At 34.3% G+C, this 24,308-nt stretch overlaps 1 protein-coding gene across 1 annotated transcript; it reads left to right on the plus strand.

Annotated features, from left to right (window-relative positions):
* The first annotated feature begins 1,083 nt into the window (after positions 1-1,083).
* Positions 1,084-21,033, plus strand: LOC149956622 (solute carrier family 35 member G1-like). Its single transcript, XM_090164729.1, has 7 exons — positions 1,084-1,352; positions 1,432-1,625; positions 12,947-13,081; positions 13,142-13,743; positions 18,415-18,584; positions 19,357-19,549; positions 20,667-21,033. The coding sequence occupies exons 4-7, from the start codon at positions 13,243-13,245 to the stop codon at positions 20,946-20,948; spliced, it is 1,146 nt and encodes a 381-aa protein (XP_090020855.1). The 5' UTR covers positions 1,084-1,352; positions 1,432-1,625; positions 12,947-13,081; positions 13,142-13,242; the 3' UTR covers positions 20,949-21,033.
* Positions 21,034-24,308: the final 3,275 nt, after the last annotated feature.

Genomic DNA, 24,308 nt, shown 5'->3' on the forward strand with positions numbered 1-24,308 from the left:
TAATATTTCTGTAGTACTAAGTAATCTGTAGTCCGGTGTACACTAAAAAACCTAATGGTTACCCCCTCGGAGGTTTAGATCTACCCGCTTCAAAATATCGCCATCGTGAAAACAGCAAGGAATTTTATCGCGTGAATTTTAAACATATCTCTCGCAAATCGCTTGTTTTTTTATCGCAAATCGTTCTCATGAAAACGGGCCTTAAAAATATGTTAAAAAGAATAGATTATTATTATTATTATCTTCGTTCATCTTTTTGTTTTATTGTAAAATAAAAATAATGATAAAGGAATTCTTACCCGCGTAGCAGAATCTATGCAACACCTTTCAATTTAGGCCTTGGTCATTCCCATTTGTAGCTCAATTATCGCGGTTTCAGGTAAATTGTAGATTGGTAGTGGCAAATATCACTTTTTTTATCAATTCTGAGTATTGGGTCACTAACGATTCATTATTTCCAGCGTGACATCAGTTTCTATATTGTTAACACCTTGCTTTATTCCGCCTCCGAACGCGTTAACGAGAGCTCCTATTTATAGAAGTAGAAAATACTAGGACTATTTGACTCGTAAAAATCTATCGGCAAAGCATTTTTGGAAAAATACGTTAATTCCACGAGACACGCCCCCTTTATCCTAAATTCACGATACTTTTCCATCTCTGGAACGGGTCCATACCTTGCTGTAACCCTGGTCACTGAGCCGCCACATGAAATAGCTTGTGCCACAGTGCCAGTAGTATGCCCGTATGTGAGGCAAAAACCCCGACAAACAGGTGTTCGGCTAAGTAGGCTGTGGTCAACAGATTGTTTGGAAAATCACATACTGGTATGCCTTTTGGGAGAATTCCATAGTCTAGCAAACCTCGAAGAAAATCCTGGATTGCCAACTGTTAACAAATTATAAATGGGAAAAACATTTAAAATACTTTTACCTTTAAAAAAACAAATTTAATTTATCTATGTCCTTAGATGGCGTCTTAGTCTATGCACTTTGTCTATTTGACAATCGTGTAAATACGCAGTATAAAACACGTGTATTACAATACTGCTTTACTGTAAAAGCCTCATACGCGACTTAAAGTTATTGATCCGTATATAATAAACTACGTAGCGTGAATAAAACCCGTACACAGGTTCCTAACGATCTCATTCTCATTCAGTGAAAAACGCCGACAGTGTACGCGCACGGTTTAGTTTCGCAGCGAAGGCCGTTTGCCGATATAACCTGTTACTTTGGAAGCTCTCTACTACATAAAAAAAGATAGAAGTAACTGTGAGCTTAGGGCACAGTTTGTTAATTTATATTAATAGGCAGTCGGTAATGAAAAAAGAAAGTCGACAATAATTGAAGGTGAGCTCGTTACCCCGAGGTTTTGCTAGTTGCGTCATTATAATTGCAAATTTCAAAGAGATTTTTTAAACTCTTTCAGTGGATGAAGAGCCAGTTTTTGAAAGGTGGCTTGACGCCAGATTCTCGTTTCGGTTTTTTACCGAGTTGTTATGTTCCCCGCTCACCGCGTGTCAAAGCGAAAGAGCCAGTTCAACATCTACGCGTAACATATTTAGAGTTTTGCGTTGTTGTTCAACATCTCATGGAATGATACAACGTAGACTGACTCATTCGGTAAGTTAATTAAAGATTATTGCTATCGTCCATTGATACATTTCTTGTTATAACGAGAAGTCTTTTTTTCGTTCTGTGATCTTCTAGTATCAGGGTTTTTGTTTGTGGCTCCAAAATGAAAGCCAAGGTTACTTGAGAATTAAACCTAACGACAAATTTAAATTCAATAAAAAATCTGATTAAAATTTAATTTGTTTGGTGTATTTGGCTTTGGGAAAATTAAACCTAAGGACAAATTTAAATTCAATAAAAAATCTGATCAAAATTTAATTTATTTGGTATATTTGGCCTTGGGAAAATAGAAGGTGAATTTACGATTTACCGTTTCAAGTGCACGTCACGCCCAGGTCCAGTAACTTTTGGTAATGTTAGACTTTAAGGAAATCCCTAGCTTTAGAACTTTTTGCTAGACATTTTAAAGTCTATTAAAACTACGTGGTGGTAACCATCATCAAAATTTTCAATATTTAAATATCTGGCCATATTGGATAAAAATTTGATTTCAACTTTTAATTGAAATAGTAAGATCGTTAATCCTTTATCGGTATTTTGGAAAACCTTGAATTAAAATAAAAATAATAAAAATATTAGTTAGATTAGTTAGTTTTTATCTGCTATTAATATATTAATTATTCTAATGCGATGTAAGTATTGAATTAAAATTATAAACGACATAAATAATATATATATATACATACACAATAACAATAAAGGAATCTATATATACATTCCTTTATTGTTATTATGTGTATACTAACATTCATTAATCCTTTAATAATAAATATACATATTATTGCTATTGTTATGCTTTATAATAGGTTAAATTAAATATGTGCCTTCGCCATTCTATACAAAACGTAAACGGCAACACTGCTGTCGAAGTTGTTTATAAGTAGTAGTAGTACGGAAAGAAATGTACTATTTAATTTGGTATTATCTGATTTATCAACCTGTTTACAACTGAGGTGACCTACGTTAAAAGAATAGTTTTAAATATAATTTAATATTATGTATGGAATAGTGGCAGCAAATTCAGATGTCGTTTTTGCACTACATACAAATGTTTCCTTTTAAAAAAGGTAACCGATAAATTATATAAATAATTCACAGTTTCATAAAAACTGCCCCCCCCCCCTAAATACTCAAAAAAGGTGAAATACGTTAAGAAAAGCTTGTGTGATGATTGGAGTAATTATAAATCTTTAATCCCCAACTAGTCTCACCGTTAGTAAGCCAGAATGGCGGATGTAGTGAGGGGAAATGGCGGAAATGGTGGCTACGGGAAACCAAGTTTATTAAAGTGTGAATGCATGGTAATAAAAACACCTGAACTTTACGGAAATCATACAGCTTTGGAAATTTATACACACGTTCTTTGAACTATACTTAAGGCGGGTGCACCGCCACTGAGGGGTCGGACACTCGTGCAAAATCCCGTACACATCTCAAGAAATCGTAAAACAATTCCGAAATTATTTAAAAAAACACTAAATCTTCCCGCAAAATTTATAAATCTTAAAAGATTTCGAATTCATAACGAAATCGCGAAATCTTTGACAAAATCGCGAAATCTTTGACAAAATCGCGAAATATTTGACCAAATCGTGAAATCTATGACCGAATTGTGAATCCCTGAAGAAATCTATAAATTTTGGGAACAATAAAAGTTTAGTTTCGTCTAAAATGTTATTTTTGTTTTTAAAACGTTTAATATCCGTACATCTGATTCCCACACTATAGGCGAACCATAAACATATGAAATAAAATAGACCCCGATTTTACACGGAGCGCGTGTGCCAGCAAGACCTATTACTCGTGAGTTAAAAACTGCGGAAAGCGCCTTCTATCGGTGACCAGATTTAATAAGAAATTATGTAATCCCACGTGATTTCACGAAGGTCACGGGTGTCGAGAAAATGTTTTTTTAGTAATCTGATTAAGGGGCTATTTAATTTTAATTAGACCAATAAATATATTAATTCGTAGAAAATGAAACGTAGACAAATTGTAATTATAATATTATTTTATAATAAATAATGAAAATTAAATTAAAATAAATATTACAATATAAATTTCAAATGCAACTAATATTTGACCGAGGCTTAAAGTAGGTTACTAGGAAATGAATTCGTCTCTAATATATAGCATCTTAGCACAAGTGTATAAAACTATATACAATTTTTTATAGCTCGGGTGGTAAAGTAATGATTCTTTAAAATTGGATATAGAGCCCCTCCGAATTTGGTCCTTAATTTTATAAATACAGTTTTTGTGTTTGTCTATATAAAATGGCTTCTTTTCACAAACTCACCAAATTTTACATTGGTTAGGTTTTATCTGCAATAGTTTTATCTATAATTGAGCAGTGTAAGCATAATACATAGAGTCGCTAAGCGTGCCAAAGGAGAAAATATTTGAGAAGATGAGAATGGGAATTATTTATAGCACCACAGGGACTTTCTCAGTCGGGTCTCAGTCATCACGCAAGCTAATAGCGTCTCCATGGATACTGAAATTCACAACAAAAAGGATTGACGGGCAATAGTACGGCGAATACGGAAATTGTAGAAAGAATCGATGACCTTTTCTCCAATAGCCCAAGAAAATAAATTAATCACTTGAAAATTGTAACTGTCAAAATTGTCCAAGAGCCCAAGTTGGGTCATTCCACGTGAAATCGTCAAGCGTTGTTGCTCGATAGTAACGGATTTCGCCCAAATTTTTTTCCCTGGTTTATTTACCGTAAATATGAAGCATCCTGGACTTTAGCGAGCTAATTTCAAAAATTCGAAAAGTTATGATTTTTTGAAATTTCATGCATTTTGCCTAGAGTTTCGTTACTTAATAAACATTTTTTTTAGTAACATGACTCGTAAAGCTCTTCAAAATATGGAAATTGGTACTCATAGCTCGAAAGACCTACAGATTCCGAATTTGGCTTCCAATTTACTCCATGGGCTCTATTTTTTGATATAAGAGCTGATTGGGGGGGGGGGGTAGCGCAAAACGTTGTTTTTACAAAGGGGTCCATCTCAGAATTCAATAAAAATTTCAAATAAGCACCTCCTTGCACATGGAAAGATCCCTCTTAAATTTGGTGTTGACGAACAAATTATTTTTATCAAAACGAATTTTTTGAAATCGGCCATTTTTAGCATCTTTCGAAAAACTTCAGTGCGTGAGCTTAGGCGGGGTGACACTTAATATTTAAAGATCCCTTCCAAAATTACCAGAAATTTCGACAAATTTTGATTTCTAGGTTTCAAAGAACTTAATTTTTAATTTTCTATTCTTATTTTCTATGAAATATTTAAAATATTAAATAAAATAAACAGATAATTTTAAATAAAATCCTAATTTACATTTTTTTAAATATTGTCTTAGCCTTTAATATACACTCATTTGAAAAGTAGTAATGCCTTCCCCTTAGCGATTTTGGATTATTAACAGGGCAAAGTATTTCACACTCTGGAATACAGTGCTCATCTTTTCGATTGGGCCAGTTATAAGAAGTTGAGATACCGTGAGAGTGAATGAAACTGATTAGTGATTCTCGATATTTTTCATTTGTTTCCACAACAATTTTAAAATACATATTATCAAATTACGGTAGCTCATTAGTGTATTTATAATTTAAATTTATAAAAATTTAATTAATAATAAATTAATTAGTACTGTTTATATACATTAGAGGGCGTACCAGTATCATAGTAGAAAACAGGGTTGCCTGTCAGAAAACGCTAGCACGCATGAAGGTACAAGTAGTCTAACCCGTGTAAATATATAAACCGTGATAATAGTGTGAAACCCGGATATTGCGCCAAACGTATTGTAATAACCTTACTGTATAGTGTATAAGCAGGCGACGCGTCGAATAGTACGGACTAATTTCCCGACATATATATATATATATAGACCGTCCGTCCGTCTCCAATGATTGCATTGCTAAATACTGAAAATTTTGAATGTTGCCTTTTTCGTTAAATATTAAATGCCACCCCGCCTAAGCTCACGCACTGAAGTTTTTCGAAAGATGCCAAAAATGGCCAATTTAAAAAAAAATCGTTTTGATATAAATAGTTTCGTCGCCAACACCAAATTTGACAGAGGCCTTTCTATACTAAAGAAGGTGCTTATTTGAACTTTTGGTTGAATTTGGATGTGGCATATTTCGTTAAATAAATGATAAGTTCCACCCCTCTATCCAGCTCATACACCGCAGTTTTGCGAAAAACGCGAAAATTGACCGATTTAAAAAAATTCGTTTTGATAAAAATAATTTGTTCGCCAACACCAAATTTAAGAGGGACCTTTCCATTTGCTTATTTGAAATTTTTATTGAATTCTGAGATGGACCCCTTTGTAAAAACGATGTTTTACGCTACCCCCCCAATCAGCTCTTATATCAAACACTAGAGCCCATAGAGTAAATTGGAAGCCAAATTCGGAATCTGTAGGTCTTTTGAGCTATGAGTACCAATTTCCATATTTTGAAGAGCTTTACGAATCATGTTACTAAAAAAAATGTTTATTAAGTAACGAAACTCTAGCCAAAATGCATGAAATTTCAAAAAATCATAACTTTTCGAATTTTTGAAATTAGCTCGCTAAACTCCAGGATGCTTCATATTTACGGTAAATAAACCAGGGAAAAAAATTTGGGCGAAATCCGTTACTATCGAGCAACAACGCTTGACGATTTCACGTGGAATGACCCCCATGACAAAATAAGGATGTGATAAGGTACTCGATGGGTCAAGGTATTTTTTAATTAGGGTAGTGATTTGTAACAAAGAACTGTTTGTCTTACGGGTCAAAGTGGGGCTTTCCGGAAATACGAACCACGTGAGGTCACTACCGGTGACATTGAAAATTGATATGACCCGATATTGGTATCACTAGATTGGTCTCAACGTGCTCTTACCAAATATCGCTAATTTAACCTTCAAATCTGAACCAAACGGCGTATAAGACTAAAAAAGTTATTTTGTCTTATACATGTAAATTTGGGAGGGGCACGAAATTAGTTTTTGAATCTAATACGCCTCTTGGTTCAGATTTGAAAGTTTATTTAGCGATATTTGGTAAGAGCACGTTAAGACCAATGGAGTGATACCAATATCGGGTCATATCAATTTTCAAGGTCACCGGAAGTGACGTCACGTGGTTCGTATTTCCGGAAAGCCCCACTTTGACCCGTAAGACAAACAGTTCTTTGTTACAAATCACTAACCTATTTAAAAAATACCTTAACCCATCGTGTACCTTATCACATGCTTATTTTGTCATGGGCTCTTGGACTAAAAGGTTCTTAAATTTAAAACGCGTGGGATGTAATTATAACGCGCACGTCTTCATCGCAGGCTACTTCAATCAACAGATTTTAAAATAGAGCCAAGTGGATTATTTGTTTTTGGACAATTGGTAAAACAGTTTCAAACCGGTTGAGTCAAAATATACGCTTGAACCGTTAAAATATTCCAAATCTATTTATTTTTATTTTATCTTCGAAAATTTTGAATGAAAATTAACGTTTTTATCGCATTTTACTTCAAAGTTATTCTTTTCTATGTACATGACAAATTACCAATTGTGTAAACGCTGAGTTCTTTATAAGGAAATTTATTTATAATGTAAAGGGTTTTTCAGACTATACAACCTTTGATAATATAAGTTACTAAATTTTTGCCAAACAATTGTGAACGGTGAAAAATAGTTCACTTTTTGAGGAGCAACACTGAAGCTTTTTCGTCTATGTGACCGATTTTTGGTGTACAGTTATGTTAGATATTTAGCTATTTTATATTTGACCAACAAAATTGATTTATTCCTTGACGAACTTTTAAATATTTGCCCCGTCATCTGTTTTAATATAAAATATTGTAATTATAGAAATAACAGTTATCTTGTCTAAATGGTCATTTACAAAACCAAATTTATAAATTTCAAACAGTAAGTATTGTCACGGAAAAATTGGCAGCATGCGAAATCGATATCCCTCTTTGGACAATTGCTGTATTATTGTGAGCCACCTTAATTTAAATAAAACCAACGTATTAAAGGAAAGGTTTGAGCAGCTTATTGTGTGCAAATAGTTGGTCAATTGAACATAAACAACTAATTGGCACTAATAAAGTTGTGTAGTCTGTACGTGACTTTACTAATAATTAATAAATTAATAATAATTAATAAATTAATAATAATTAATAAATTAATAATAAATTAATAAATTAATAATAATTAATAAATTAATAATAAATTAATAAATTAATAATAATTAATAAATTAATAATAAATTAAGAAATTAATAATAAATTAATAAATTAATAATAATTAATAAATTAATAATAAATTAATAATAAATTAATAAATTAATAATAATTAATAAATTAATAATAATTAAATTTTTAATAATTAATAAATAAATAACTTAATAAATTAATAATACTTAACAAATTAATAATACTTAACAAATTAATAATTCTTAACCAATAAATAATTCTTAACCAATAAATAATTCTTAACCAATTAATAATTCTTAAACAATTAATAATTCTTAACCAGTTAATAATTCTTGACCAATTAATAATTCTTCACCAATTAATAATTCTTGACCAATTAATAATTCTTAACCAATTAATAATTCTTAACCAATTAATAATTCTTAATCAATTAATAATTCTTAACCAATTAATAATTCTTAACCAATTAATAATTCTTAACCAATTAATAATTTTTGACCAATTAATAATTCTTAACAAATTAATAATTCTTGAAAAATTAATAATTCTTGAAAAATTAATAATTCTTGAAAAATTAATAATTCTTGAAAAATTAATAATTCTTGACAAATTAATAATTCTTAACAAATTAATAATAAATTAATAAATTAATAATGATTAATAAATTAATAATAATTAATAAATTAATAATAATTAATAAATTAATAATTCTTGAAAAATTAATAATTCTTGAAAAATTAATAATTCTTGACAAATTAATAATTCTTGACAAATTAATAATTCTTAACAAATTAATAATAAATTTATAAATTAATAATGATTAATAAATTAATAATAATTAATAAATTAATAATAATTAATAAATTAATAATTCTTAACAAATTAATAATTCTTAACCAATTAGTAATTCTTAACCAATTAATAATTTTTAACCAATTAATAATTTTTAACCAATTAATAATTTTTAACCAATTAATAATTCTTAACCAATTAATAATTATTGACCAATTAATAATTATTGACCAATTAATAATTATTGACCAATTAATAATTATTGACCAATTAATAATTATTGACCAATTAATAATTCTTGGCCAATTAATAATTCTTAACCAATTAATAATTCTTAACCAATTAATAATTCTTAACAAATTAATAATTCTTAACAAATTAATAATTCTTAACAAATTAATAATTCTTAACAAATTAATAATTCTTAACAAATTAATAATTCTTAACAAATTAATAATTCTTAACAAATTAATAATAATTAATAATTATTAATAATTATTTACAAATTTATAATAATTAATAATTATTAATAATTATTTACAAATTTATAATAATTAATAATAATTAATAAATTATAATAAAGAAAATCAAGTTCAAATCAATGATTAAGAAAATTGTAATGAAAAATATTTGATGTGCTTTATATTAATAATATTATGTATAACGTATTTATAAAACTTATGGACTGATAAAACCTATATTGATAATAAATAAATAAAAATTAATTTTTCTAAATAATTCCTTTTCCGTTTGAGATATGGTGTCGTAGACGAAACATTAAAATGGCCAGGGATCAGGTATAGCTGCAAAATACCGAAGCAATACACTATTTTACGAGCGTTTCGCACCCCCCCCCCTTCCTTTACAATCTCCCATATGGCGGCCGCCACGGCCGTACTACCTATGCCTCCACCCTTGAAAATGTCTTTACCCTAAAGGGTCCCCTCCCCATGTAGTCAAGCTATGGATCTCCCCACGAATATTCTCCGTAAAATAATCTAAAAGCTGCAGTCCCATTCCCCCCTTTGCGTTCTTTACGACGATTTTAAGTGGTTTTACAAAACGATACTTTCACTTTTTATCATTTCTTATCTTACACGTAAGGCCAAGCGCTCACTTCTCTTCGTAACGTCTCCGTCCTAGGTTCCACAAGCCTTTGCTTCGTAACGGAGACAATGCTTTGTGGAAGGCAGGACGGATACGAAACGGAGAGCCAGTGGGCACCTAGCTTAAGCGATTAAGCTATCGAAATTTCATAGTGAAAGCTTTGGCTTTCTTTAAAAGAATGCTGTTGAAATAATCGTTATGTAAATGCGCTAATTGTTTCCTGTTCTTGAAGTAAAGGGGTAAAATTCTGATTAAAGATTAAAATTAACAAATATCAATCAGTCTAACACTCTTTTATGATAAGCCCTCAATTATTTAGAATATTTAACAGAACTTCTTTAATAAGTCGTATTTATTTATTGATCTTATATTTAATTCGGTTATTTAAGTTGAATATCAGAAGATTATAGTATTTTTTGTACGAGAGAAATATCTACTTTCTCGTACTGCTAATGCTATTCGGTCGAAATATGCACGTAGACTGGTTTCAACAAAAAACATTCGGAATGAATTAATAATTATCTAGTCATAGTAAGGTATAATTTTTTTTAATACAATTGTTATATTTCAGAATATATGTGTTTATTCTTAGAGATAATGAGTATGTTGAGATGATTTGTGGCTTGGCTCCCAATCCCTTTTCATGCTCAAAAAGTAGGCTCCTATTTATGAAAATAAACTCAGTCCTTAAACGTCCTCTGATACGATTCAAGCGCACGCCGGTGAGGCTAAGAATAATATTAATAATAATAATAATAATAAGCTTGGCTAATACCCAAGGCACCACCTTAAGCCAAGGATAACACAGGAGATGATACGAAATTAATTGCGTTTCTTGCCCCCCATCCGTAGAAGAATAAGGGGGGAATGAAAAAGGGCGGAAATAAGTTTTGATCCTGGTAAAACAGCTTTGTAGCGCCCTCACTCCGAAGCAGCCCCATATGGCTTATCACAGGGATTCTTTATAACAACAATCCCAAGCCAGCCCATGCTTTTAGTAAGGAAGAATTTATCAACGTTAAGCGAGACATCGATCAAATTCAAAGTGATTACAGTTATTTTATGCTAAAAATAAAAAAAATAAAAACTTAAGGCGCAGCAGCCAAAGATTTTTATACTCACTATACACGAAGTATTTTCCCATTTTCGAAATAAATAAAATAAAAACATTTGAAATAACCCGCTTGGCATAGGTCTAAGCCGAATCTCTAGCTCTCACCGCGAAGCGAGTCGCGGAGTTTTGCCTCCAGATGGCAACAGTCAGCGTTTTACAAGGATGCGGTCCCCACTTTTTCAACCCAGCCCATCCACCCGTTGTGGGAGACTCCTGTCACGAGCCAGGCCTCAACCTTTTGTAACCTCTGTTGTATTATCCTTGCTTACGCCCTAGTCATCAAGCGACTTTTAAAGTAATTAATTCGAACCCCCCTCCCATCTCGTGCCGCATAAAAACCAAATCCAAATAAATATATTCTTGGTTTTATAACTTTATATTATTATATTGAGTAATCTAGTCGTGCCGGTTGGGCGAGGAATAATGTTCGAGTAGTAAGTGAATTAATGTAATTAATTAATTTAAGACGAGCTGATTTTTAATAAAAAAAGTAATAAACGTGGTCAGTGCTCAGCTTTAGTCAGAAGGAATTTAATAAAAAATATAAATTGCAAATTAGTAAATTAATTATTCAAAGATAGGGGAATTTCATGTAGCGCCATCGAGCAAAGAGCAATTTATGGTAGTTGGTATTTATTATATTTTTGCGTTTGCTTTTCTGCGGTTTGCGGAAAGTCGTATATTATCAGATATGTAAACGAAACCCGATATCATCTTGTTTATTTTTAAAAAGGTATTGCCCTGGTAAACGAAAAAAGGGTGGTATGATTAAGGCCCTATTTAATCATTTTCTTGGTTCTTTATTAGTAAAAGGATTGTTAAATTTATTCCTGTTCTTTTATTTCACAACTTTTCATTGGTAGGTTTATATTAGTAATTTCTGTTTCTATTTTTCTTAATTTTAAATTATTTTTAACTTTTATTTGTGTAGACCACGTAAACATCCCGAAACAGTACAGTCTCCGACAATCATTTATATTCTTGTAAAATAAACAGGATGTTGTGGATTAGCATATCAAAAATAAAGTGACGTGTTCTTTGGGTCATATTGAGTCAAAAATATTTAATAAAAATGGGTCCCAAAATGCTTCCGTGTAATTGGCCCACAAAAACCGGCCTCCAAAACGTCGAAAAACAGGCAAATGTGCAGTTTCTATTACTCCTTGGACCCAATTGTTTCTTTTTATTAAGTATTTTTTTTCGAAAAAGATAAGAAAACGATCACTTGTATCAAAAGTACGATATTAAATTAGAATAAGTAGTATGAAGTGTGTAAATTACATTTTACGTAAAACGAAGGTGTTTCAAAGTTTAAATGAAAGTTTCAATTTGAATTGGGATATTTTTATTCTTCAATTGTCATGAAACCAGTACAATTTAATTTAATTACAAAAATTGTTCAAAATGACCCCCTACAAATGATTCTGGAATCCATTCGAAGATTCCAGGTCGTCTTACGGATCGTTCCACTGGCATCAATTATTCGTTATCGTAGGTCATTAATGTCGCGAACCAAGTCTTTAAGGTGTCCCCAGAAATAATATCGAGGGTCCATTACTCGTAGAGATAGGCGTTTGAATGATAAATTATCCAATTATTTATTTTTATTCATAACCGACAATTATCCAAAAATTATTAGAAAAAACCCATTATTTTTGCATATTAAATCGTTGTTTATTCGTATAAAGTGTTCATAATTAAATAGTTAACCAAAATTTTTATGATTGATCGAAATTTGCCGGTTAATTTATTTGTTCCGCCGACCTCTAATTACTCGAAAGCAATGCATTTTGGGACCCATGTTCATAAGTCATTTTCGACTCAATATGACCCTAAGAACACGTCACTTAATTTTTGTTTTTCCGTAACACCTTGTATATGGTTGTTTTTATTATATTTAGTAATATTTCAATGTCAAAACTTTAATTTTTTAGAACGAAGTTTATAGCCTGTATATTGTTTAATCTGGCTGAATTAACGTTGACAGCGTATCACAGATTATCTTGTTCCGTTGGTTTATCTATACATTGCACGTTGGCTCATACTTCCTCTCCGTTTAATTACAGACCATGAAACAAATTAAATTCGACGGCTTTTCTCTTCAACAGTCGGCGCATATCAATGGGTTATAAGATACGGTTCAATATATTGCTAAAACAAATGACTCAGAAATTCCAAATTATAAGATCAGCATGTTAAAGGTAAAGATAACCTTGTTAACAGTTGTTATTGTTAATATAAGATTTTAATATTTTTTCTAGATAATCTGTTGAAAGATAGAAATCATTATTCTTAAGAGCAAAATATCTAAGGTCAAAATCGCCATTAAGGAAAGAAGACGAATTTGGGTACCCGCTGAGTCATGGCGACTACAACGACTGCTTATGAAAATTCTTTAATCGAAAACTCATCGGATTATCGAACGCGAAATGCTTCGATTGTGCGGTTAGGTAACAAAGGTAGAGTGCGATGTCCGTGGAATTTCAATTTATCTACTTTTCCAGCGGCTGGAATATTATTAGCAATTTTTTCCAGTTTTTCGTTCAGCATCGCGTATTTTTTAGTCAAAATCGTCGAGTCCGCTGATCCTGTGTTGTTTGTGATATATCGGGGTTTTTTTCAACTGTTCGCGTTTCTGGCCGTTGCTGTGTACAAAGGTCTATCATTGAAAGACATTCTAGACAGAAAAACGGTCTTGTGTCTATGTTTAACCGGATTATTTGGTGCCGTGCAACAAATAACGAGTTTTTACGCCATCAAGTACATTCCAATTGCGGATGGTACCGCGGTTCTACTGAGCGCTCCGGTCTTCGTTAGCATATTCGCCTGCGTTCTTCTCAAAGAGAAATGTGGAGTTTTTCAAGTAGGTTAATAATCACCTAATATTGCCAATGTTATTTGCTGGCCATCAAATCAAATGGCGTCTCTAGTGCAGTAACTCGTTAGCTCAATAGATGTCGTTATCGGTAGGCGAGTATGATCTATTTGCTTACACAAAATACAAATTTCCGATTAAATAAATGATAGTGTATTAACTATTTTTGAAGAGTTATATTCTTGGCCGGTTAAATTGAGAAATTGATATATATTTGCCTTATAGTGTATTATATTCATTGTTAGTAGTATTTTTCTCCTTGGTCATATTTAAAAACTAGGGGATTCTCTACTTAACTGATCCAGGATTGGTTAATAACTTAATTCCTTAATTTTATTAAACATTTTCATAATTACATTACGTAACATACTTATGTTATCATTCTACTAGTTTTCTTAAAATAAATATCAATGGTTCTTAAGTGTTTCATTTATCGTGTTTTTGACGTCACAAGCGGAAGCTTTAAAAGATATATAGTGAGCGTCGAAATCGCGAGGAACAAAGGGGAATTTTAACCGAGCGTGGAAATCGAGTACATTACAAGAAATAAAATAAAAATAAAAAATAAAGAAAATATGGGCTCTTGACGCAGGGAAAACATTTAATGTAGTCAGCCGAATAATTTTATTATTCTATAATAGTCAGTTTTTACGTTCTTTCAGATACCTTTACATTTCTTGGATATGTAAAGAATAAGCGCTAGTGTGATTTTAAAAAATTTGAGCACTCAGCAAATTTTAAATTTAAACAAATTAAATTTTTTTAATGTAATAATGGGATATATTAGAAACATGTTTTATAATATTTAATAATATCAGAGGTAGAAACTCTGATTATAAATATCTGGCGGTTGGGGCGGGGCTCTTTTCGTTACAGGTCAGGGCAGTCCAGTTTGTGTAAGGCTAATTTCTTGTTGGGTCCAGTCAGCTCGAGTCAAGTGTGGTTCATGGCGTATCAGGTCAAGTCTGTCGGACTGGAGGGCCTCATTTCGTATCTGGTCAAGTATTGTCAGACTGGGGGACTAATTTCGTATCGGGGAAAGTCAGGTCCGCCTAGGTCAGATGGGGATCATTTCATATCGGGTCAAGTCATGTCGTACTGGGGGCTTATTTCGTATTGGGGCAAGCAGGTCAGGTCGGGTGGTGCTCATTTCATATCGGGTCCAGTCAGGTCGGGTAATGTGACGCTCATTTCGTATCGGGTCATATCAGGTCGGGTCGGGTGATGCTCTTTTCAAAACGGGTCAAATCAGATCATGTCGGGTGGGGCTCATTTCGTATCGGGTCAGGTCATGTCGGGTTAGTTCTTGCTTATTTTGAATTTATCCTTTTAATGAAAACTGAAATTTAACTTATTTTATTTTATATAATTGTTTTCCACCTAACCTTTAAGCGATATTTATTTAAAGACGTCTCCCCTGCGATTGTGTCTATCACATTGTTTTATTTAGCTTTCGTATCTAAATCCAACGTCCGGTGAGGCTCGGTACGCGAGAAATATTTAGATTGTGATGCACGTAATCGCTATAGAAAAGTAATTGAAAGAGTCGATAATGATCAGTAGGATCGGGTCAAGTCATGACGGACTGGGGGGCTCATTTCGTATCGAGGAAAGTCAGGTAAAGTCGGGTGGCGCTCATTTAGTATCGGGTAAAGTCAGATCAGGTTGGGTCGAACTGAGGGCTCATTTTGTTTTGGGTCAAGTAAGGCCAAGTTGAGTCGGGTGGGGCTCATTTCGTATCGGGGAAAGTCAGGTCTCGTGGGGTCGGGTGGGTCTCATTTCGAATCGGGTCGAGTCATGTTGGACTGGGGGCTCATTTCGTATCAAGTCCAGTTAGGTTAATTTCCTATCGGGGAAAGCCAGGTCAGTTTGGATCGGTTGGGGTTCATTTCGTATTGTGGAAAGTAAGGTCTGGTTGGGTCGGGTGCCACTCATTTTCTATCGGGTGAAGTCTGGTCAGGTTGGGTCGTGTGGGGCTCATTTCGTATCGGGGAAAGTCAGGTCAGATTGGGTGTCGCTCATTTCGTATTGGGTCAAACCAGATCAGGTTGGGTCGAACTGGGGGCTCATATCGTATCGTATCGGGTCAAGTAAGGCCAAGTTGGGTCGGGTGGGGCTCATTTCGTATCGGGGAAAGTCAGTTTAGGTGGGGTCGGGTGGGTCTCATTTCGAATGGGTCAATTCATGTTGGACTTGGGGCTCATTTCGTATCAAGTCAAGTTAGGTCAGGTTGGGTCCCGTAAGGTTCATTTTCTATCGGGGATAGCCAAGCCAGGTCAGGTAGGATCGGTCGGGGCTCATTTCGTATCGTGGAAAGTCAGGTCTGGTTGGGTCTTGTAGCGCTCATTTTGTCAAGTCTGGTAATGTTGGGTTGGGTGGGGCTCATTTCGTTTCGGATCAATTTAGGTCAGTTTTGGTCGGGTGGGGCTCATTTTGTATCGGGGAAAGTCAGGTCAGGTCAGGTCAGTTCGGGTCGGGTGGGGCTCTCTTCGTATCGGGTCCAGTCAGGTCAGGTTGGATCGGGTGGGGGTTCATTTTATATCCGGTCAATTAGGGTCAGGTTGGGTTGGGTGGGGTGGGGCTCATTTTGTATCGGGGTAAGTCAGGGCAGGGTGGGTTTGGTGTGGCTAATTTCGTATCGGGGAAAGTCAAGTCAAGTCAAGTCAAGTCAAGTCAAGTTGGGTTGGGTGAGGCTTATTTCATATAGGGTCAAGTAAGGTTCGGTTGTGTCGTGTGGGGCTCATTTCGTATCGGGGAAAACAGGACAGATCGGGTGATGCTCATTTTGTATCGGGTCAAATCAGATCATGTTGGGTGGGGCTCATGTCGGGTTAGTATTGCTTATTTTGAATGATATCATTTTAATGAAAACTGAAATTTAAGTTATTTTATTGTATGTTATTGTTTTCCACCTAACCTTTAAGCGATATTTATTTAAAGACGTCTGACTCCCTGCGATTGTGTCTATCACATTGTTTAATTTAGCTTTCGTATCTAAATCCAACGTCCGGTGAGGCTTGGTACGCGAGTAATATTTAGATGGTGATACACGTAATCGCGATAGAAAAGTTATTGAAAGAGTCAATAATGATCAGTAGGATATGGGTGACACATCTGAAGGTTTTTTCATGTTTGATTGGATCTGGTTATATTTGTTTCCTATTTCTCGAGGGATTCGGGAAAAGTTGTTAAATTGTTTTGGGAATGGTAGGGTTAAGTCTGAAACATAGTTCGTTCAATTCATATCTACAATATTTCGTTTTATCATAAATATTTTTTACCAGTGAAGTTTGTCTTTGCTTTTAAGATGAAAAAATACCTTCCTTCAGAGGCTTGACGTAAATTCTAAAAGGCATGAATTTCCTTCCCTCTGCTTTCCTTTCTCAGCCGCGTCTACGTACACCTAACTAACTGCACCTAACGATTTAAAATATAAAATTCCACAAGGTTTGTGTTATGAACCGATTTAACAACCTTATTTTCCCGATGTAGTAGCTAAGATCATTGTGTGTATATCATCGCACTACTAGTCAACTTGCGTGTGTAAAAATTTCACACGTATTGCAATAAAGATGTGTATACCTTTCTCTTTACATATTATCTACCAATTTCTGCGAAGAAACTCTATCGTAAACCATTGAGTTTATTTGCTGTGGTTGCGGTATCGAGGAAAATTTTATGGAAATCAAAATTCGACGCTCGCATCTACTTTAGTCGGCGGCTTCACCTATCATTCGAAAAATTTATATTTATTTTAATAGTGTTTGCTTAAACTTTCTTTAACATGGTGGTAGATAGCACAGCTAGCTTAAATTGCGTTAGATGATGCTACCAACTAAGGATATATCTTTCGGTACGTACGTTACTTCAAGGACGTGCCCTCAGCTTTCAATTACCAATTTTGGCTCTAGTATTACTATATTCCCAACTCAATGTCTCAGGTTAACAGCTTATATGTAGAAGAAGCTATAGCAAGTGTTGTCATGATTCCCGGGAGATATTATCCGCTTTCATTTGCGAAATTCAGCTGGGCATGGTTTTTCTTTTGGAAGTCACGCGCTGCCTGCATTTTCTTTTTCATCTGAATACAATTTTGGCTTTTTATATGGCCTCTGTTATGATCTTATAGGTTAAAAAAAGCTCTAAGGTTTTTTTGTAGCAAAAATAAATTATTTACTTAAGGCTTTTTATGGAGAGCGCACTAGCCTATCTTTGCCGAATAACGCATTGCAAAGGTTTCCTTGCAATCGTAATCTTATGTTGGTTAGGGGAGTCATTAGAGGGATGATTATAACTTATCTTGTCACACCATCTTATGAATTCTAGTAGAACTTTTTTGACTTAATGAATATTTAATAAATGCCCCACATGTCGATGCTCCGTCTGTGAATCTTATCATTTTGTTGGATTATACTTCTATTAAAATATTCGATAAATTTTCTTTATATAATTAATTAAAGATAATTAGATTTAACCATTCTACATGTTTTTTAAGTAAAAACTGACGATCTAGATGAACAAATAAACAAAAGTTGTGCTAACCACTTCATAAAACGATCTTGTATTAACGAAAAATTATGTTGGCGATCACAATTTCCGTACAAGCAATGATTTCTAAAGTCTATACGGTGAGTAATTGTTATTTTGAAATTTTTGTAGATTGTAACCGTCCTCCTCGCCTTGGTTGGAGTGCTTCTAGTGTGCCGACCGTCCTTCATATTCGGCACTGATTCCACCTCGTCCAGCCAAGAATTCAGTAATCGAATATTCGGATTTGGTCTAATTTTCGCTGGTTGCATACTTATGGCTGCTATGTACATTTCGCTCAGGTAATACGCAAATAATAATTGCTCTTTTACAAAGTGTATTTAAGTCATAAATAGGATCTTCAATAAAACCTATCTCTCTCTTTTAGCTTTCCCCCATCGTAACCAAAGCGGGATCAATGGACAAAATATATTCGGTTAGTTGGTTACCAGATTGGCCTAGCTAGCACAATTGTAATGGATACACATGTCAAACAATTTCAACTAGGTTCGACAAAAACGTTAAATAGTCAATTGCTTAGGTTGGTTTCCATTTTACAATAGGGTATAAACACCTCCATTGCGAGTGCCAATGCAAAAAATCTCTATCCATAGGGCTACTGCTTAGTTTCCACTAATGGGCGTAACAGCCCCTTTTCAGACGCTTGAAAAGGGGCTACAGCCCGAAAGCGTCCGTAGTTTTTAAATGTTTTTTTTTAATAAAATACCATGAAATATCCATCGACGTAAAGTTTTATTGATTTAAACTTTAATGTTTAGTTACACTTTTTCTGTATACGTGAGTAAAAACCTTTGTACTTACCACAGGGAAGATTCACGTCATTACTGGCGCTATGGATATTTTTTGCGTCAACACTGGTCATCACAGCTTTTTTGTACTTCGAAAACCATCCCTTATTTATCGCACCGCTTGAAGCTTAAGCAACAATGACCATAAATAGAGCAGATTTAACGATACGGTTCTGTTTATTAATACTTTCTAGCGAACTGCTCAATCGGTTTTATTGAAGCACCCATTGCATCATGGAATCATTTATAATGTTTCTTCCGATAGAAAAGCGGCCCATGTTCCATTTCCAATCACGAATGCCACGATGGCCATCTTTTCCATCGGCGTCGCGTTTTCCTTCTCGCTAATTTCTGGAAAGGACTTCCAACAACCCAGTTGTGGATGGGATTCTACCTTCGTCGTCGCTAGTGCCGTCTTAGGAACCTTTGGGATGCTTCTGTTTGTTTTAGCAACACAAGTTAGTTTCAGATTAAATTAATTACACAAAAGCAAAGCTAATTTTAAAACGCTTGAGTGCCTAAAAGGAGTAGTAGACTTAATTGAAATATCGTCTGCTAACTTAAGCTATCACTTGTGTATAATTAACGCCAACACTAATTACCTCTAGCTTTTAAATTTGGCTCACTTAAAAAATCTTTTATCCAAGAATGAATTTATGTAGACTTTTGGGAGAATGACTATGAATTTAGTCCCTGCACGAGCGGAGAAACGAAAACGTCAATGGCCTGCCCTTAAATCGCGTCAGAAGACGTTTATTTTAGAGAACAAATGAACTACCGGGTCAATTTCTTTTCGAGCATGAGGTGGATTGGAAGCAAATCTAAAAATAGTCTCAACATAGTCATTCAACCTTAGTAAAATTACTTTATTGTTTTAACATACTGTTTCAAAGTGTGAGTCACATAGAGAAGTAACCGTTAGTGGGCTAACCACCTTTCTCAGAGACACATGGCGAAATGTTTATCATGGTCGAAGGCACTGTATAAGTGAAATGAAGTTCTTCGTAACGGACGAAACCTTTTCCATCTGTGTTCAGAGATTTTAGGCGTTAAATTTTTTGCACGAAAAACTACGACAATCGAAGGAATAGTACGTCGGTCAACGCACTTGGAATATGTACTTGAGCTTTTCCCAAGATTTTAATTACATATTTCACTAGCCCTGACAGATATAATTACTTTTGATGAGACTGATTTTGGTTAGGTTCATTTCGGGCCCCTATTTAAGCCGACCTTGTAATATTTTTTCGTAAAAAGAGGACTATGGCAGAGTTACGGTTTTGATGATATGAAAGCGTTTATTTTATTTTTACGTTCTGTGAATTGAGGGCGCTGAGCTAAAGGAAAGAGTTTATTTTCATTCTTCACTCTGCGAATTTCGGGTTCTGGGCTAAATGAAAGAGTTATAATTCTACGATTTGTTAATTGAGGCAGTGTGCTAAATGAAAGCGACAATGTAATTCTACATTCTTTGAATTTGGGGCGCTGTGATCAATGAAAGCCTTTATTTTCTTTGTTCATTCTAAGACTGTGCAAAATTAAAGTGTGTATTTTTAAATGAATTTTTGATTTCAGGTCGAACACGCTGGTCCCGTGTCAGTGGCACGAACCTCTGAAATAGTGTTTGCCTTCGTTTGGCAAATGTCCGTCTTGGGTCAAATTCCGTCCTGGACTAGCTTACTCGGCGCGACAATCGTAGTGTCCGCAGTGGCTCTCATTGGTTTTCAGAAATGGTCCGCGTCCAGGAGAGAAGGCGAATTCTCTTTTAAGACATGTCTCACTTCCTGTCCGGTCTGTCCCCGAAGAAGTGTTGGAGCACGAGCACTCCCACGTGAACCTAATGCAGTAGTAGTTTAAATATTTAAAAAAAATTTAATTTAATGATTTTTAAACGTTAAAAGTTTTTGTATTATATTTAAATTGGATTTTACAAATTGTTTAATAGGTTAGAAAAATAAAAGTATTTTAATTTAAAACGTAAATCTAAATCCTTGTTTTTTTAGATTATGTTTTTATTTATACTTAGGGAGAAGGAAAGTGTTAATACGATTCGCCGGGGGTAGATATGGTACCAATTGAATTGATTCTTGATGGAAGAAGAATGCTGGCAGACCGTCGGTTCGATTGGTTGAGACACTTAACATCGTCTCAACATGTTTAACCTACCTAAATATAAAAAAATACTTCCATGCTACAGCCCAATATATTATAGATAAATCGTATAAATTAAATTTGGTTACCATGGTCTCGATGTATAAACTAAAATTAAAATCAACGACGGATACTTCATGTTTAAAACATTTTTAAAAAAATTTAAAAATAAAAACGTTTTAACCATGAAGTATCCGTTGTTGATTTTAATTTTAGTTTTTATTATGGAATAAACTAAGCTTATACCGGAAAAATGTAAACGAAACCGCAACAATTAATCAACAGCATGACATTTTTCACAACCAAAATGTGAATTTTACATTTAAATTAATTAATTAATTTAAAAAAAGAACACAATAGAGCCTTTCTCTGTATACAAAGTGTTTAAAAATTGCTTGATCAGGTCTTTTTTCTCAAAAACTATATAACGTTGAATAATTAAACTTTCAAGGTGTATACCGCCATAGAACTTTCTATTTTTTGAAAATTTTAGGAAAAGCTGTCAAATTATATTTTCACCAGTGGGTGTATGACAAAAAGATTTTAAAAAAATAAGTTGAAAGAAAACCTCATAAGCACACAAATAAAATAATTTCGCTTTAAATTGACCCGATTGAAAATGAGGTATGAGGTCCTATAAATAAAAAGCTAATAACACAAAAGCTTCTTTGGAACGAAATTTAAAAAAATTGTTATTCAATAAATTTTTAAACAGTTGAATTTCTACAAAAACGTAACCACAGATATATAACATTTCAAAAGAAGTTTTTTTGGGTGTTATAAACTTATTATTTTAAATGACCTCATAACTCAGTGAAAAACACGTAGACTTCGAACGGAGCAACATTTCGTAAACATTATAAAGAAACTTCTATTGGCTATATACAACCTGCAAAGCTCAACGTCTTAGACGCTTTACGAAAAAATATCCTGATTGACCAATTTCGGAAACGCTCTGTAGAGAGAATCGAAAGTTTTTACTATAAAAGATATATTACAAGTTGAAAAAAAAATATTAAATGGTTGTATTTCTCCAATCGTGACAAGATAAAACTAGACCATGATTCAAATAAAAAATTTGACGGGGTTTTTTTAAACTAATTTTTCTGAATTAGGAGCAAATAGAAGTGATATAAAAAATTATTTTAAAAATAGCTTCAATTTGAACCAGTTCATTAAAGCGGGTTATTTTTTAAGGAACCTGGCAAAGACCCACTTAGTTGGATGTGCCAATCTAACATAAACATTTCTGTATGAAATATCTTTTCGGTTGACTTTTCATCGCTGCCGACACGTTTTCTATCTGTTAAAGTGAGACGCAGTCCTCCAGACAACTTTAGGCTCGCTTCAAATAGCAGGCTATTTATACTGCACTTTTCCGTATGATTAAGCTGGCTTGGTAATGGTAAGCTTATTTTAAGAGATCGGCAGATGTGTCTACGTGTTAGGAGAGCGCTGTTCAAGCTACCATTTTTATTAGCTTTTCTTGGAAAAATTTACTCGCTAAATTCTTTAATTTGAGCTATAACGTTGTTTGATTTCAATAACTGCATAATATGAGTAAGAAACTAAAAATATAATTAAAAACCTTAAATTATTAATTGTTAAATGGTTTGGTGTGAGAGTGGATTTCGCTTTTGCCTCGAAGCAAGAAGAGCAGGGTAAGAGTCAACCCTGTGGCATTAGGTGAAAACTCGAAAATGTGAAACGTTTGCCGCATAAAATTACATGTATCATTGCAAATTCAAGATGGTATGAACACTGTTTTCATGGAAGCTCCTGAGTTGAGTATGCAAGTTATCTCTGCCACTGTTTAAAGAGGATTTTACCTATTTCTACGAATTCCCGTTTTCTTATAAACTTGTTAAGGTTAACGGTAATAGTGAGTGTAGGGCTCGCGTGGAATGAAGAGCTTACCACCACACTTACATGCATTTAAACACATTTAATGAAATTTAAAATCGCTAGATTACTTGTGTCTATGGTGGTGCGATTTTTTTAAAGGGACACGAAGCGTAAAAGGAAATGCGTCCAACCAAAGATAATATAACTTCGTACCCTAGTTTTGAAATCTCGCCGTTTCTCGATAGCCCGTTTACTCGTGAGCAGAGATAGGCAAAAACCAAATTTCCGAGCTCGCGCTCTTCTCTTTCACAGTGAGTAGTTCGAGCCCACGCTCGCGCTCATCTCTTGTAGTACAAGAGGGCGAGCCCGCGCTCGCGCTCATCTCTTTTAGTACAAGAGGGCGAGCCCGCGCTCGCACTCATCTCTTTTAGTACAAGAGGGCGAGCCCGCGCTCGCGCTCATCTCTTTTAGTACAAGAGGGGTAGAACGCGCTCGCGCTCTTTTAAGAGGAAGAGCTAGAGCTCACGGTCTGCTCGTAATGAGAAGCGCCCTTTCTCAGAGACCGATAGATTCTGGGAAATTTACATTCAGAAAAAGCACCACGTGATGTGATTCGTGAAGAAAGGCGGGAATCAATTGTTTTAAATTTCGCTCTCTAAGGGCGGCGCTGAAGCTCGCGCACGTGGTCTTCTCTTTTATCTCAGAAGCTGAAGCTCGTGGTCTTCTCTTCTTTTTCAGAGGCTGATTTCGCGCTCGCGCTCTTCTCTTTTATTCTTAGCGGCTGAGCTTGCGTTCACGTTCTTCTATTTTATTCTTAGCGGCTGAGCTCGTGCTCGCGTTCTTCTCTTTTTTCCCAAAGGATGGAGCTCACACTCGCGCTCTTCTCTTTTTCCCCGAAGAGTCGAGCTCGCGCCCAAAAATAGCTCTCGGACTCTTTAGAGCCAAGAGCCCGCCGATCTCTGCTCATGAGGCTTTTACTGAGTTCACGCCTGAAGTCGGAAAAATGGGGCTCCATAGCAGGGTGAGAAATAAGGAATTTCAATAGATTACCCAAGATTATATTACTCGCTTTTAGTTTTCTTTCGTTTAAAAACATTTTTAGAGCTACAGGCATGATCGATTATTGTTTCAAAACAATATAACGCAAAAAAATCTGGTATCTTGAAAATCGCAAGTCAAAAACCACGGCGCAATTTTCACTAAAACTTTACGTTTTAACTT

Source organism: Leiobunum rupestre, chromosome 2 (genome assembly GCF_980474605.1).
Source record: "Leiobunum rupestre chromosome 2, qqLeiRupe1.1.hap1, whole genome shotgun sequence".
NCBI classification, from domain to species: Eukaryota; Metazoa; Arthropoda; class Arachnida; order Opiliones; family Sclerosomatidae; genus Leiobunum; species Leiobunum rupestre.

Bases quoted from the DNA above. Each gene is read 5' to 3' on its own strand.
- LOC149956622 (XM_090164729.1), top strand. From the start codon at position 13,243: ATGGCGACTACAACGACTGCTTATGAAAATTCTTTAATCGAAAACTCA. The intron at 18,585-19,356 runs GTAATACGCAAA...TTCTTCCGATAG, and splicing joins GCTATGTACATTTCGCTCAG to AAAAGCGGCCCATGTTCCAT. The intron at 19,550-20,666 runs GTTAGTTTCAGA...TTTTGATTTCAG, and splicing joins TGTTTGTTTTAGCAACACAA to GTCGAACACGCTGGTCCCGT.